General features: G+C 41.4%; 1 protein-coding gene across 5 annotated transcripts in view; it reads right to left on the reverse strand.

Moving 5' to 3' along the window:
- The window catches only part of ASTN2 (astrotactin 2), a 759,531-nt gene that overhangs the window by 221,433 nt on the left and 523,092 nt on the right, over window positions 1–15,006 (reverse strand). For 4 of the 5 annotated variants that reach the window (XR_008847822.1, XM_056539747.1, XM_056539746.1 and 1 more), the window contains 2 exons: window positions 8,648–8,752; window positions 662–841 (listed from right to left, as the gene is read on the reverse strand). Coding sequence is in view for 4 of the 5 variants with exons in the window: in XM_056539747.1 (XP_056395722.1) it covers window positions 662–841; window positions 8,648–8,752 (285 nt within the window). In the remaining variant the exon portion in view is untranslated. Of the gene's footprint in view, window positions 1–661; window positions 842–6,569; window positions 6,758–8,647; window positions 8,753–15,006 lie in introns of those variants that run through there. The other variant, XM_056539749.1, reaches the window with a different exon arrangement.

The following is a 15,006-nucleotide window of genomic DNA, read 5'->3' on the forward strand; positions in this document are numbered from 1 at the left end:
CCTAGAGGATGGCTATGGTATTCTACACTATATTATGCTCACACAATGGTTTTCTTTTTTTGTCTAAATCACTGGGATTCCATTTGATTTCACTTTACTATGACTCAAGTGGGGATCCCAGCAATGTTCAGACAAATACCCCTGACAGGTTCAATCTAAAGAAACATGTCAAGCAGACCTGCCATGTCTGTCTAAGGGTACGTTCACACGGGCGGATTATCTGTGGTATTTCCGCAGCGTATTTGCTGTGGAAAATCGACAGTGGATTTTGCTACCATTGACTTCAATGGGTCATCAGAAAAACCGCAATAGAGGCAGTTTTGAAGATTTTCCTTTGGACCCATTGAATTAAATGGTAGCAGATTATCTGCTGCGGATTTTCAGCCACAAATACACTGTGAAAATTCTGCAGGTAATCTTCCTGTGTGAACGTACCCTAAAGAAGAAAAGAAAATGTAAAAACACCAAGGGTGGCTGATCATCGCCGTTTGTGATTCCTGCTTACAACTCTTGTCTGTTTAAAGACAGCATAGGATAAAGCTCAGGTAGATATACATTTCTATTATGCATAGCAATATACTGTATGCTCTTGGAATTACTCTGGGAGTTATTTACATTCAAATATATTCTTATATTCTAAAATATAATTTTTATATCTCACCTTTTTGATACTGAAGCCACAATTGCTGTTGAACTTTCTTGCTGGGGAATCGGATGGTACAGGTAAGCTCTGAACCATAAAGAGCCTCTGAAATATAATGAGAGCCATACATCTGTAGTATACTTTGTAACTCTTCCCGACTACTGTGGGGACTTATCATCTTCAGCACGTTGGCAAACCCTATAACAGAACTTGGTGAAATTATTTTCTTTCTCCACATATATTATATGTAGCACAGTATAATACTTCTTAAATCAGTCAAACCCCATGAAAATAATGTATTAAATTGGAATATTGTAAGGAAAAGGACAAGGTTCAACAGACTGTTTTACATGGATTGTTCTTCTTAAAGGGGTACTCCGGTGGAAAACATTTCTTTTTTTTTTTTTTAAATCAACTGATGCCAGAAAGTTAAACAGATTTGTAAATTACTTCTATTAAAAAATCTTAATTCTTACAGTACTTATCAGCTACTGTATACTCCACAGGAATTTATTTTCTTTTTGGATTTCTTTTCTGTTAGACCACAGTGCTCTCTGCTGACACCTCTGTCCATGTCAAGAACTGTCCAGAGTAGGAGCAAATCCCCATAGAAAACCTATCCTGCTCTGGACAGTTCCTGACATGGACAGAGGTGTGAGCAGAGGGCACTGTGGTCAGGCTGAAAATAAATCCAAAAAGAAAAGAACTTCCTGTGGAGCATACAGCAGCTGATAAGTACTGGAAGGATTAAGATTTTTAAATAGAAGTAATTTACAAATCTAAAAGAAAGCATTCATGCACTCACTGCCGAGATTGTATCAATGCATCCGGGAGTCTGGGGCTACGGGATCATGCAGAGACGTGCAAGAGCGCTCAGAGGCGTTTTCAGGCAAGAACATTCTCGCCAAACCGAAGAACATCAATATTATTGTTATGACATGTTAGCAGATGTTCTTGGTCTTGCCAATGTAAAATCTTTGGCAAAGACAAATTAGATAAATAACAAAGGTACTTTTACAGGTAATCAGTTGAGAAATAGAATGCAAAATGCCACCTAAAACACAACTGGTGGCGCAGGTATTGAAGTTAGTTGCCACATTTGTGGTTACCAATGGGACTTAGTTCTTTTAACCAGTTTATGTTTTTCGTGTTTTTAAAGCTTTTTAATTAATCTGATATAGTTTTGTTTTTCCAATAGGAAATCATGGGATGGAGACCTGCTACTAGGGATCGACCGATATCGTTTTTTTTAGGGCCGATCCCGATAATCGGTGGAGGTTAGGGCCGATAGCCGATAACTTATACCGATATTCCGGTATAAGTTATCGGCTATTTATCCCCCCGCGACACCGCTGCAGATCATTGATTTAAAGCGGGCGCTTTAAATCAATGCACTGCAGTGGCTTTTGCGGTGCCATAGGCCGCTGCCGCCACCCGCTTCTCTCCCCCTGTCTGTCCGGGGGTCCCGAGACCTATCACCGCCACCACTCCCCCCGCTGCACCGCGGCCGCCGCACCGCACCCCTACCGCCCTCCCGACCCGCTGCACCGCACCGGCCCCATTGCCTCCCCCATCCCCGGTTTTATAATTGCCTGTTCCCGGGGTCCACTCCACATCTGGCTCCGGTGGCGTCCTCCTGAACTGTCACTGTGTGCACTGACGGTGACGTCACGTCGCGCACGTCACTCGTCATTGCGCACAGCGTAACGCAGGATGCAGCAGGGGCAAGAAGTAGCGTGGGCACCGGGAACAGGTAATTATAAAACCGGGGATGGGGGAGGCAATGGGGTCAGGGCGGTGGGGGGTGCGGTGCAGGGGGGCGGTCACGGTGCGGCGGGTCGGGGGGGGGGGGCGGTGCAGAGGGGGGGGCATTATCGGCTTATCGGCAAGGTAATTGCCGATACCGATAATGCCCAAAATCGTGATTATCGGCCATACCGATAATCGGTCGGTCCCTACCTGCTACGTCAGATTGTTGTAATTCGTAAGTATATGCCAGTGGCGCATGATAGTGGAGTTAATTGTAGAATTCATTTGTGAAATATTAAAAGTAAAATGAATCTCTGTTTCTGATTGGTGTCCCTTTTCCGCTGCCTGTATAAAATTTCATTTCGGCTCATTTTCTCTACTTATCACAATCCTAATGTCCAGAAATTCCAGGTGACTTCGACTGAAGACACTCATGAATCTCGTGTTCATTTTGTTGATGTTCAGATAAATAATAAATTCATGGAATCTCTCGTCAGTCCCCTCCCAAATCAGCAGGACATTGTCCACGTACCTTTTTATACCTTTTAATGTTCATTTTAAAGGGGTTGAGTGTGGAAAAAATTTATTTACCAGAAATATATTTGCAAAGGTGCATTATATAGGAGTCCCCATCGTGGTCATAACCCACTTTTTGTTTATACCATTGTTGTTGGTATAGAAAGGTATTATGAGATAGGATGAATGTGATGGACTCACAGACAAAATCAATGAAATCGGGAGATTTATTGGTGTGTTCCAGAAAGAAGCGAATTCCCTGTACACCCGCATCCATAGGGATGCAGGTATACAGACTCTCCACATCCACACTTGTGAGGCAGTATGAGGTGTTCCAATGAAACTCTTCCAGATATTTAAGTACATCTCCTGAATCTTTTAGATAGGAGGGTATGGTTATCAATAGTGGACGGAGGAGCCAATCCATATACTTTGATAGGTATTTGGTCGCGACTTATGCACCTTAGGGTGCAGGTACCAAGTGGGTTTTTTGGGGCAACTTGGTACTAATCGCTCACCAGTACAGCTATTGATGACTCAAGTTCAAGCTCTTAAATGGTTAGCGGCACAGACACATCTGACTATAGTCAGGGCAGATAAAGGTGGTGGAGTGGTAGTCATGAAAACAGCACAATTCGAACAGGAAGCCACTAGCCAGCTATCAAACACCATAACCTATGAACATCTAACATCTGATCCGTCAAGAGAGGTCATTGATCAACTACGGTCAAAGTTGCGTAGTTCTGTGTAAAGAGGGGTCATCAATAGCCGTACTGCTGAGCGATTACTACCAAGATGCCCCAAAAAGCCCACTTGGTACCTGCTCCCTAAGGTGCATAAGTTGTGAACCGATCCCCCGGGACATCCAATCGTCTTGGGGATCGGATCCGCAACTGAATACCTATAAAAGTATATGGATTGGCTCCTCTATCCACTATTGATAACCATAACCTCCTATCTAAAATATTCAGGAGATGTACTTAAACATCTGGAATAGTTTCCTTGGAACACCTTATACTGCCTCACAAGTATGTAGTGTGGAGAGTCTGTACACCTCATAATGTACCAATTTCCTCACATAATGTACCAATTTCTATGGATGCTGGTGTACAGGCAATCCACTTCTTTCTGGAACACACCAATAAATCTCCCGATTTCATTGATTTTGTCTGTGAGTCCATCACATTCGTCCAATCCCATAATACCTTTCAATACCAACAACAATGGTAGAAACAAAAAGTGGGGACCGCGATGGGGACTCCCATATCATGCACCGTTGCAAATATGTTTCTGGCAGTGTAAGAGTACAAGTAAAAAAATTTTCTCCACGCTCAACCCCTTTAAAATGAATATTAAAGGGTATAAAAGGTACGTGGACAATGTCCTGCTGATTTGGGATGGGACCAAAGAGAGATTCCATAAATGTATCAATTGTCTGAACATCAATGAAATGAACATGAGATTCACAAGTGTCTTCAGTCGAAGTCGCCTGCAATTTCTGAACATTAGGATCATGATAACTCCACACGGAATTGCTACAGAAGGATATAGGAAGGAGATAGCAAAGAACAGTATTCTACATTACTCAAGCTCTCACCCCACTTTTACGAAACAAGGGATCCCACCCAGTCAATTTATCTGCTTGAAGAGATTAAATAGCGATCCTGAAACCTATATTTGTCAAGCTGACAAGTTGAAGAAAAGGCTAGCCGATTGAGGCTATCCACCTTCAGTTATATCTATAGCCTATGATAAAGAAGATAAAATGAGCGGAAATTGAATTTTATATAGGCATCGGAAAAGGGACACCAATCAGAAACGGAGATTCATTTTTTCTTTTAATATTTCACAAATGAATTCTACAATTAACTCCACTATCATGCGCCACTGACATATACTTGCGAATGACAATGATCTGATAGACGTAGCAGGTCTATGTCCCATGATTTCCTATCGTAAAAACAAAACTAAATCAGATCAATTAAAAAGCTTTAAAAACACGAATGACACAAACTGGTTAAAAGAACTAAGTCCCATTGGTAACCACAAATGTGGCAACTGTAACTTATGTCACTACACTACATGCACCACCAGTTGTTTTAGGAGGCCCTTTTCATTCTATTTCTCAACTGATTACCTGTGATGCTATTATTTATTATCTAATGTGTCCTTGCTGAATATTTTACATTGGCAAAACCAAGAGACAACTCTATGCTCTGACGAAAGGAACAGGTGTTCCTAGTTTGGCAGAACATCTGCAAGCATGTCATAACAATGATATTGATATTCTTAGGTTCGGTGGTTTGGAGAGCGTGTTCTTGCCTGAAAACGCCTCTGAGCACTCCTGCATATCTCTGCATGATCCCGTACCCAGGACTCCCGGACGCGTTCATACCATCTCGGCGGTGAGTGCATGTATGCTTTCTTTTTACTTTGTTTACATGATACTTTATCGGATACATGCACCCCGCAGGGGAAGCTGTTTTACTGAAGACTTGTGAGCTCTGCCTATGGTATCTGCAATCCCCTTATATTAGATGTCGTATGCTTGGTTCATACAGTTATTTACTGTGCTTTCCCTTCCAAGTCTTGTACTTATTTAGTCTTGTCATTTACAACTTTAACTTTCTGGCACCAGTTGATTTGTTTAAAATTGTTTTCCACTGAAGTGCCGCTTTAAATCAATAAGGGAGAAGCTAATACATGGTTAATGCAGAAACAACTTCGTCCCTCTATAGCATCGCACTATACATCACGTAATGTACCAATTTTGACTGGAGTGCTTCTTTGACATCTTTCTGATTCCAACTTCTTTTATAGTATATTCAAGATTAACCGCTTAATGACTACCAATACTTTTTTCACGGTGGTCATTAAGGGGCATTATTCTACAGAAGTGTGTTTTTATTTCTAATAACAGAATATTTTTATTTTTATTTTTTTGCATTAAAGGAGTTCTCCAGGAATAGAAAAACAGAGCACTACACCTGTCCTCAGCTTGTGTGTGGTATTACAATTTGGCTCCATTCACTTTAAGGGTGCGTTCACACTACGGAATTCTCTCGGAATTCCACAAGCGGAACTCTGCGAGCGGAATTCCGCGGTGTGAACTTAACATTGGTGTGAATGGGTCTCCACGAGACCCGTTCACACTGCGGAATTTCCGCGGTGGACAACTCCGCCGCTAAAATTGTTCCACGCAAAGAAAGAACATGTTCATTCTTTGCGCGGATTCCGCGAGCACTGCATAGCCGTCAATGGTGACGGCTCAGTGCCCCGCGGCCCTAGCGCTGAAGTAGCTTCGGCGGCGGCCGCCAGTGAACGGGGCCTTATGGAACTGAGCTGGAATACCACACCCAGCCTGAGAACAGGTGTGGTGCTTTTTTTTGGAGGAAACTAGCTTTGCTTTTCTATTACTGGTCTACCCCTTTAAAGACAGGGACCAGACGAACCTCAATATTGATCATGGTATGATCAGAGGGAACTTCTCCCTGCCATTGGGTCACAGGGTTTTTCTTTGGCACAATAGAGCGCTAGAAAACTCTTCTGCAGTAAGCCATGGGGGCCTTGAAAGGACCCCGGATATAGTTACACAAGTCAAAATGTAATGGTATATACAGCATTAGTCCACAGTATTAATTTAAATTAGAGATTTACTTACTGTCATGAATATTTGCCTGTCACTTTAGCAGTATGTCATGTGACCTACAACGTCTCTCCATCTTGTTTATCAGGCTAGGAATCCCAACCACTTGCCTCTAAGCTAGGCATTTAGTACCTCATTTAAAAAAAAAGGGATTGTGGGTGACAAATCACATGATGTGCCGCTTAAGTATATCATAGACACAGTTTTGAGGCAGTAAGTAAATTAATAATTGCTGTGGCCATTGAGGGGGAATAATAATAATAAAAATTTTATATATAAATGTGTGTGTATGTATGTATGTGTGTGTATATATATATATATATATATATATATATATATATATTTATATATATATATAATATTCATACAATCAGTCTATAAAAAAGTAATCAATAAAAATGATCTGTAAAAATTTAAGTATAAAATACATTTCTTGCTCATACATCATAACAACAACACATCTATACTACTGAGGTATGCATAATAATCCAAAGTTATTATGGGGCCTTATTATATTATAAGCAGTTAAGAATATTGCTTTTTATATACAAAATGCAAAAAGCTATTAAACAGTACCTCTAAACAGCACCTAAAATAATTTAAATTCTCCTGCATAAAACAAAGCCTCATGAAGCCATGTCAATAAAATAAAAAAATATATATATAAATAAATTAAATAAATAAATAAAAATATGGCTGCATAAACAACAACAAAAAAGATATACAGGGTGGGCCATTTATATGGTACACCTTAATAAAATGGGAATGGTTGGTGGTATTAAATTCCTGTTTGTGGCACATTAGTATATGTGAGGGGGGGGGGGGAAACTTTGCAAGATAGGTGGTGACCATGGCGGCCATTTTGAAGTCGGCTATTTTGAATCCAACTTTTGTTTTTTCAACAGGAAGAGGGTCATGTGACACATCAAACTCATTGGGAATTTCACAAGAAAAACAATGATGTGCTTGGTTTTAACGTAACTTTATTGTTTCATGAGTTATATACAAGTTTCTGTCCACTTATAAAATGTGTTCAATGTGCTGCCCATTGTGTTGGATTGTCAATGCAACCCTCTTCTCCCACTCTTCACACACTGATAGCAACACCGCAGGAGAAATGCTAGCACAGGCTTCCAGTATCTGTAGTTTCAGGTGTTGCACATCTCGTATCTTCACAGCATAGACAATTGCCTTCAGATGACCCCAAAGATAAAAATTTAAGGGGGTCAGATAGGGAGACCTTGGGAGCCATTCAACTGGCCCATGATGACCAATCCACTTTCCAGGAAACTGTTCATCTAGGAATGCTCGGACCTGACACCCATAATGTGGTGGTGCACCATCTTGCTGGAAAAACTCAGGGAAGGTGCCAGGTCCCAGTAGTCCTTGATGAACAGTTTCCTGGAAAGTGGATTGGTCGTCGTGGGCCAGTTGAATGGCCCCCAAGGTCTCCTAATCTGACCCCTTTAGACTTTTATCTTTGGGGTCATCTGAAGGCAACTGTCTATGCTGTGAAGATACGAGATGTGCAGCACCTGAAACTACGGATACTGGAAGCCTGTGCTAACATTTCTCCTGCGGTGTATATAGTAGTATATAGCAGTATATAGAGAAGAGGGTTGAATTGACAATCCAACACAATGGGCAGCACATTGAACACATTTTATAAGTGGTCAGAAACTTGTAAATAACTCATGAAAGAATAAAGTTACATTAAAACCAAGCACATCATTGTTTTTCTTGTGAAATCCCCAATAAGTTTGATTTGTCACATGACCCTCTTCCTATTGAAAAAACAAAAGTTGGATTAAAAATGTCTGACTTCAAAATGGCCGCCATGGTCACCACCCATCTTGAAAAGTTTCCCCCCTCACATATAATAATGTGCCACAAACAGGAAGTTAATATCACCAACAATTCCCATTTTATTAAGGTGTCTCCATATAAATGGCCCACCCTGTGTATTAATGCTCAAACAGGCCCGTCATTCATGGGTTAATAGTTTTCATAGCATTCTATTATTTTTATTTATTTTCTTTCCCATGATTCTTTTTAGTAAAACTTTGAGAGAAATAATAATCAGAAGAGCTGACCTGTGGACAATGAAATTGAGTTGAGCTTTACTTTATACAGGTTGCTGCGCACTCTCCATTGCTGCACAACAGGGTATCCCATTGCTTCATTATATCTCACTTCACCTAATAATAGTAAGCAGAAGGAGCGTCAGAACATTAAAATCACATCACACTTTTCCCTATGTTTTCGCTATTTCTAGGCTATGGATACATGGCAGGCAGCCTTTTCTGCACCATTGCTTCTGATATTGTGTGCAACTGTTGGCTGAGAATGCAGTCGGCTCTTTTTGTATCTCACAGATGAGCACGTAGCTTAATGCTTTATACAAGGGGGCCACACAATGCAGCCTTAAAGGGGTATTCTGGCTTTATACATCTTATCCCCTATCCAAATGATAGGGGATAAGATGTATGATCGCAGGGGTCCCACTCCTGGTGAGGGACCCCCCGATCTCTGTGCAGCCCCTGGCCGTGACATGACGGCCATGCCCCCAAGTGACTTTACGTCAAACCCCTCCATTCATATCTATGGGAGAAGGCTTGACTGCCATCACGCCCCCTCCCATAGACATGAATGGAGGGGACATGATGTCATGTCCCCGTCTCGAAGGCAGGGCACGGCACAGAATGCAGGGGGGCTGCAAGGAGATTGCTTGGGTCCCCAGTGGCGGGACCCCTGCAATCATACATCTTATCCCTTATTCTTTGGATAGTGGATAAAATGTATAAAGTCGGAATACCGCTTTAAAATCTTGACACTTTAGTTAAAGACAACGGAAATGAGAGTGAATCTTCTGGTTACATATGATTTACGGTCCACATATATCCTCTCTATGGGGATATGTTTCACCCTTATTTTAATTAAATGTTTTAGAGGAGATGTTTTCGTGTCTGGCTTCTGGAGCAGGAATGATTCAACTGACCACAACCGGATCAGCTTTGCCATCTGTTTCCCTCTAGCATTTTACTGCCACGTCATAGGAAAACTGAACTGGATCACTGGACAAGTGGCACTGGGGGCCTTACTTTTATTTTTACTGATGTTACATAGTCACACAGCTTCCACCAACTTTTGGCTATATTGGGTCCAACAGACAGTGTTCAATTTGCAGTATTGTGGAAAACTTGGACATTTACTTAGCAAAATATGACAGAAGTTTGGCACAAAGTTAAACAAAAAAATGGTACACATTGTTTGTGCCAAATTTACTTTGCGTTTAGACCATTTTTGTACCTTCCTCAACAAAATAAAAAAAATGTCTAGAAAAATGGCAAGATTTTTTTTTTTTTAAATGCTCCAAGATTAACATGTCTGCCATTTTTTGTGAACAAAGAGAGAGGTAAATAAAATTGGGTGCACCAGAATTTTGGTGCAGTTTATGCTCAAAAACTGCACGTATTAGACAATTTTTTTTTAACCGTATTAGACAAAAAGAATATAGATGTGCCCCATGCTTGACAAGGGGTGAGGGCATGGCTTAGTGGATTTAGCAAAAAGGCATGGTCAAATGTGACATCATGTGCCAAATTCTGGTACAAATGTTTGGTTTAAGGGGGAATTTGTCATCAGAATCACCCACACTAAACTATTGGTGCAGGCTTTTAGTGCAGTTGATACTCATGACAATGGTCTTTACTTTTCTTAGCTTGGTAGCTCTGTTGGGCTGTAATCCCTGCCTTTACTTTATGCTAATGAGCCTGCTTGGTGTACACAGGGCGATCCCAATGCCCAAGTGCACCCTGACGTCCAGCCCACTTCCTCCTCATGAATATTTATATCCCTCCCTTTGCCTTATTTCGGAAATTCCTGGCATGCACCACTTCCAACAGTTTAGTGAGGGTAACACTGATGTTAGACTCCCTTTAAGCCAAAAATGTGCACTAAAATTGTCACATGATGCCTCGTTTAAGCCATGCCCCTTTTGCTAAATCCATGCCCACTCTCTACTAAGTTATGCCCCACCCCTTCTCAAGCATGGGGCACATCTATATTCTTTTTGTCTATTGTGGTTCAAAAATTTGTCTCTTACATGTGCAGCTTTTAAGCATAAACTAAAATTCTGTCTTCCCTCTCCTTTCTGCTTCCCGCCCCTCACTGCTTTGTCCCCCCTTCCCTCCCTTCCCATATCTTTCTCTTTCCCTTAAAGGGGTACTCCGGTGGGAAAACAATTTTTTTTTCTTTTTTAAATCAACTGGTGGCAGAAAGTTAAACCTATTTGTAAATTACTGCTATAAAAAAAATCTTAATCCTTCCTGTATTTATTAGCTGCTGAATACTACAGAGGAAATTCTTTTCTTTTTGGAATGCTCTCTGATGACATCACAAACACACTGCTCTCTGCTGATGTTACTATAATAATAAGTCTTTATTTATTTATTGTTGTCCTTAGTGGGATTTGAACCCAAGGCCCCAGCGATGCAAGGCAGCAGTGCTAACCACTAAGCCACTATGCTGCCTTTAGCATACATCTGCTATGCACGGTTGCTAAAATGGACAGAGATGTCAGCAGAGAGCACTGTGGTCGTGATGTCATCAGTGTTCCAAAAAGAAAGGAATTTCCTCTGTAGCATTCAGCAGCTAATAAGTACTGGAAGGATTAAGATTTTTTAATAGAAGTAATTTACAAATATGTTTAACTTTCTGGCACCAGTTGATTTAAAAAAGAAAAAAAAAATGTTTTTCCACCGGAGTACCCCTTTAAGTTCCCCTCTTCTCTTTCGCTTCATTCCCTTCTGAGTTTTCTTGATATTGCATTTCTAAGGTTGCTTGTTTTTTATTGGTGGACTGCCTACAACTTGTTCACTGCATCCATGATGTTCCTACCCATGACTTGGCCTTCCTTGATCGAACCTACGAGATTTGCTATGCTTGGAATCTGCCATTTTGTTATGTTGATGACGTATGCAACTACTTATTTTGTTCACCTGTTATATTGGACATTGTTTATCTTTTCCCTTGTTCTTTGTGAAAACATTCAATAAAATTTTAATTTGAAAAAAAAAATAAAAAATAAAATAAACAAATTCTGGCTCAGACAATTTTACTTACCTCCCCCTTTGTTGTCAAAAAATGTCAAACATGTATATAAATCTGGAGCATTTTACAAAAACTCTTGGCCCCTTTTACTAGACACTTTTTACTGAAACACATAGTAAAATGAAACCAACTTATGGCTCAGCCACTGTTGAAAATCTGGCGCCCTCTTGAACTATCTAGTTACATTGTCTAGGAAATACCGTATTTTTCGCCGTATAAGACACACTTATTCTTCCCCAAAACTGGGGGGAAAAAGACGGTGCGTCTTATACGGCGAATACACCCCTATCGCGGCGGTCCCTGCGGCCATCAACAGCCGGGACCCGCGGCTAATACAGGACATCACCGATCGCGGTGATGCCCTGTATTAACCCTTCAGACGCGGCGATCAAAGCTGACCGCCGCGTCTGAAGGGAAAGTGACACTAACCCGGCTGTTCAGTCGGGCTGTTCAGGACCGCCGCGATTTCACCGCGGCGGTCCCGAACAGCCCGACTGAATAGCCGGGTTAGTGCTTACAGGACACCGGGAGGGACCTTACCTGCCTCCTCGGTGTCTTCTCCGTTCAGGGATCCCCTGTATGGCCGGCGCTCTCCTTCCTCGTCATCACGTTGTCGCGTACGTGCTTCGGCGTGCGTAACGACGTGATGGCGGCGACGGAGAGAGAGGATACCCGGCCGGCAGCAGAGACGTTCCGGAGCGACAGGGACACGGCGACAGCGATGGAGCGACATCCAGGGCAGCGGTGACGGGTCCAGAGCGGCGGGGACACGTGAGTATTACCTCCTATGCAGTGATCTTCAATCTGCGGACCTCCAGATGTTGCAAAACTACAACTCCCAGCATGCCCGGACAGCCAACGGCTGTCCGGGCATGCTGGGAGTTGTAGTTTTGCAACATCTGGAGGTCCGCAGGTTGAAGACCACTATTGGGTTAAAAATCTTTATTTTTTTAGATTTTGCACCTATAAGTTGGGTACGTCTTATACGCCGGTGCGTCCTATAGGGCGAAAAATACGGTAAACAGTTTTTATTCTAGTTAAAAGTATAGTTTCTTATTGTCTGGTCTAGTTGATCCTGTGTAAAATGACCACAGAATGAGTAAATCTCCCCCAATGTGCAGTCAGAAGGGTACAATAAAAAGTCACCTCAGGTAACAGGGACAGGAGTTATTGCTGCACCAACTAGTTATCATTTTTTTCTCTTTGGAAAATGGGATTATTAAATTTGTGTACAGTTTTTGAAGCTGGTTGCAAGAAATCAGACATATGAGTCCTGTCAAGAACATAATTATTAGCCTTTTCTTCTGATGGTTGTCACTTGTCAGGAAAATTCTCCAACGTGGCTGCAACAGCACAGATCACCTAGTAATGACTAATGTCTTGTGTGGGAGGCTTCATTGTCATACAAATATATGGATCTTTATTATGGCAAATTTACTGCCGCCCTAAAACCAATAACATATTCATGGATTCCTCTTTTAAGTCTGCAGAATGTAGAATAGATGTCATTGTCACAGCAAGAAGAAAAAAAAATGATGGTGTTCGGTATTAAGCAGTCATGCATTCTAGTATGATGGACTGGATTGGCTTTTTTGGACGAACACTGAGGGTATTGACAGATTGGAGGAAAATTCGGATAATCCATCATATGCTTGATAACATTTCAGACCTCCAATAAAAATAAAAAAAACAGCTCAGGACCAAAGTTTTTAAATCAGGCAAATCTAAAAGTCTTACCGAGCTGCTATCTCTGTCTTCACATTGAGTTAAATCTAAAGTCAAATATGTAGGATTTTAATGGAGTACTCTAGTGAAATTATAAAAAACATTTTTTAAATCAACTTGTGCCAGAAAGTTATGCAGATTTGTAAATGACTTCTATTTAAAAATCTTAATCCTTCTTGTGCTTATCTTCTACAGAGGAAGTTGTGTAGTTCTTTTCTATCTGACCACAGTGCTCTCTGCTGCCACCTCTGTCCATGTCAGGAACTAAAGCAGGATAGGTGTGCTATGGTGATTTGCTCCTGCTCTGGACAGTTCCTGACATGGACAGAGGTGTCAGCAGAGAGCACTGTGGTCAGACAAAAAAGAACTATACAATTATCTCTGTAGTATTCAGCAGCTGATAAGTACTGGAAGGATTAAGATTTTAAATAGAAGTAATTTACAAATCTGTTAAACTTTTTGGCACCAGTTGATTTAGAAAAAAAATATTTCCACCGAAATACCCCTTTAAATATTGTAAAACAGATTATGCAGTTGGCACTGCGCACTTAGCAAGCTGCACCTGGTGCAGCGGAGGGTCAAGGCTACTCCAGCTATACACCCAGTAAATCTGGTGCTCAGTGGTCCCAGTTAGAGATGAGCGAATTTATAGTAAATTCGATTTGTCACGAACTTCTCGGCTCGGCAGTATATGACTTATCCTGCATAAATGAGTTCAGCTTTCCGGTCCTCCAGTGGGCTGGACAAGGTGGATATAGTCCTAAGAAAGAGTCTCCTAGGACTGTATCCACCTTTTCCAGCCCACGGGAGCACCTGAAAGCTGAACTAATTTATGCAGGATAAGTCATATACTGCCGAGCCGAGAAGTTCGTGACAAATCGGAATTTACTGTAAATTTGCTCATCTCTAGTCCCAGTATACAGATTCCATGTGCATAATATAAAGTAGGAGGAACAAACGGCACTCGCTTACTGTAATTACTCCAACGCTTTACACAGACATCGGGAGAGAAACGGAAGGACAGGAAGACGACTATTTCCCAGCGTCTGCAAAATGGTCATCATCCTTCTGTTCCCCTGCCGATGTCAGTGTTGATCCTTGTCGAATAAAGCATTGGAGTAAGCGAGTGCTGTGGTTTATTCCACCTACTTTATATTAGGATTTTAAAGATTTTGGGGGAAATTACAGCAAGCCGCCTCTAATGCATATTTTTGTAATCCAGTCAACATGCTTTGGAAAATAGTCTGTGTCGTGGAGAAAATGATATGTAAGAATGAGTATATGTTACTTATTCCCATAGATTACAGATTGACGGTCTATTCACACACACAGTATCATGTGCATATTTGATATGCAGGATTGGAAGCTGCAGATTTGATGCTGTGTTCAGTCAATTAATTTACATTGAAACCTGCAGCTTTAAATCCTGCTCCTCAAATATGGGCATGATACTGTACGTGTAGACCCTGAATTGGGATAGTACTGATAAAGGATCTGCAACACATCACACTGCATATCTATTGTAGGTCAACCAGACAGATAATGCCAATCTTGGCCACTTAACCACTTCAAAAGAGACCAAGGCATCTAAGTGGTTGGTCAGCGGGATAAGGCC

This window comes from Hyla sarda, chromosome 9 (genome assembly GCF_029499605.1).
Source record: "Hyla sarda isolate aHylSar1 chromosome 9, aHylSar1.hap1, whole genome shotgun sequence".
Classification (NCBI taxonomy): domain Eukaryota; kingdom Metazoa; phylum Chordata; class Amphibia; order Anura; family Hylidae; genus Hyla; species Hyla sarda.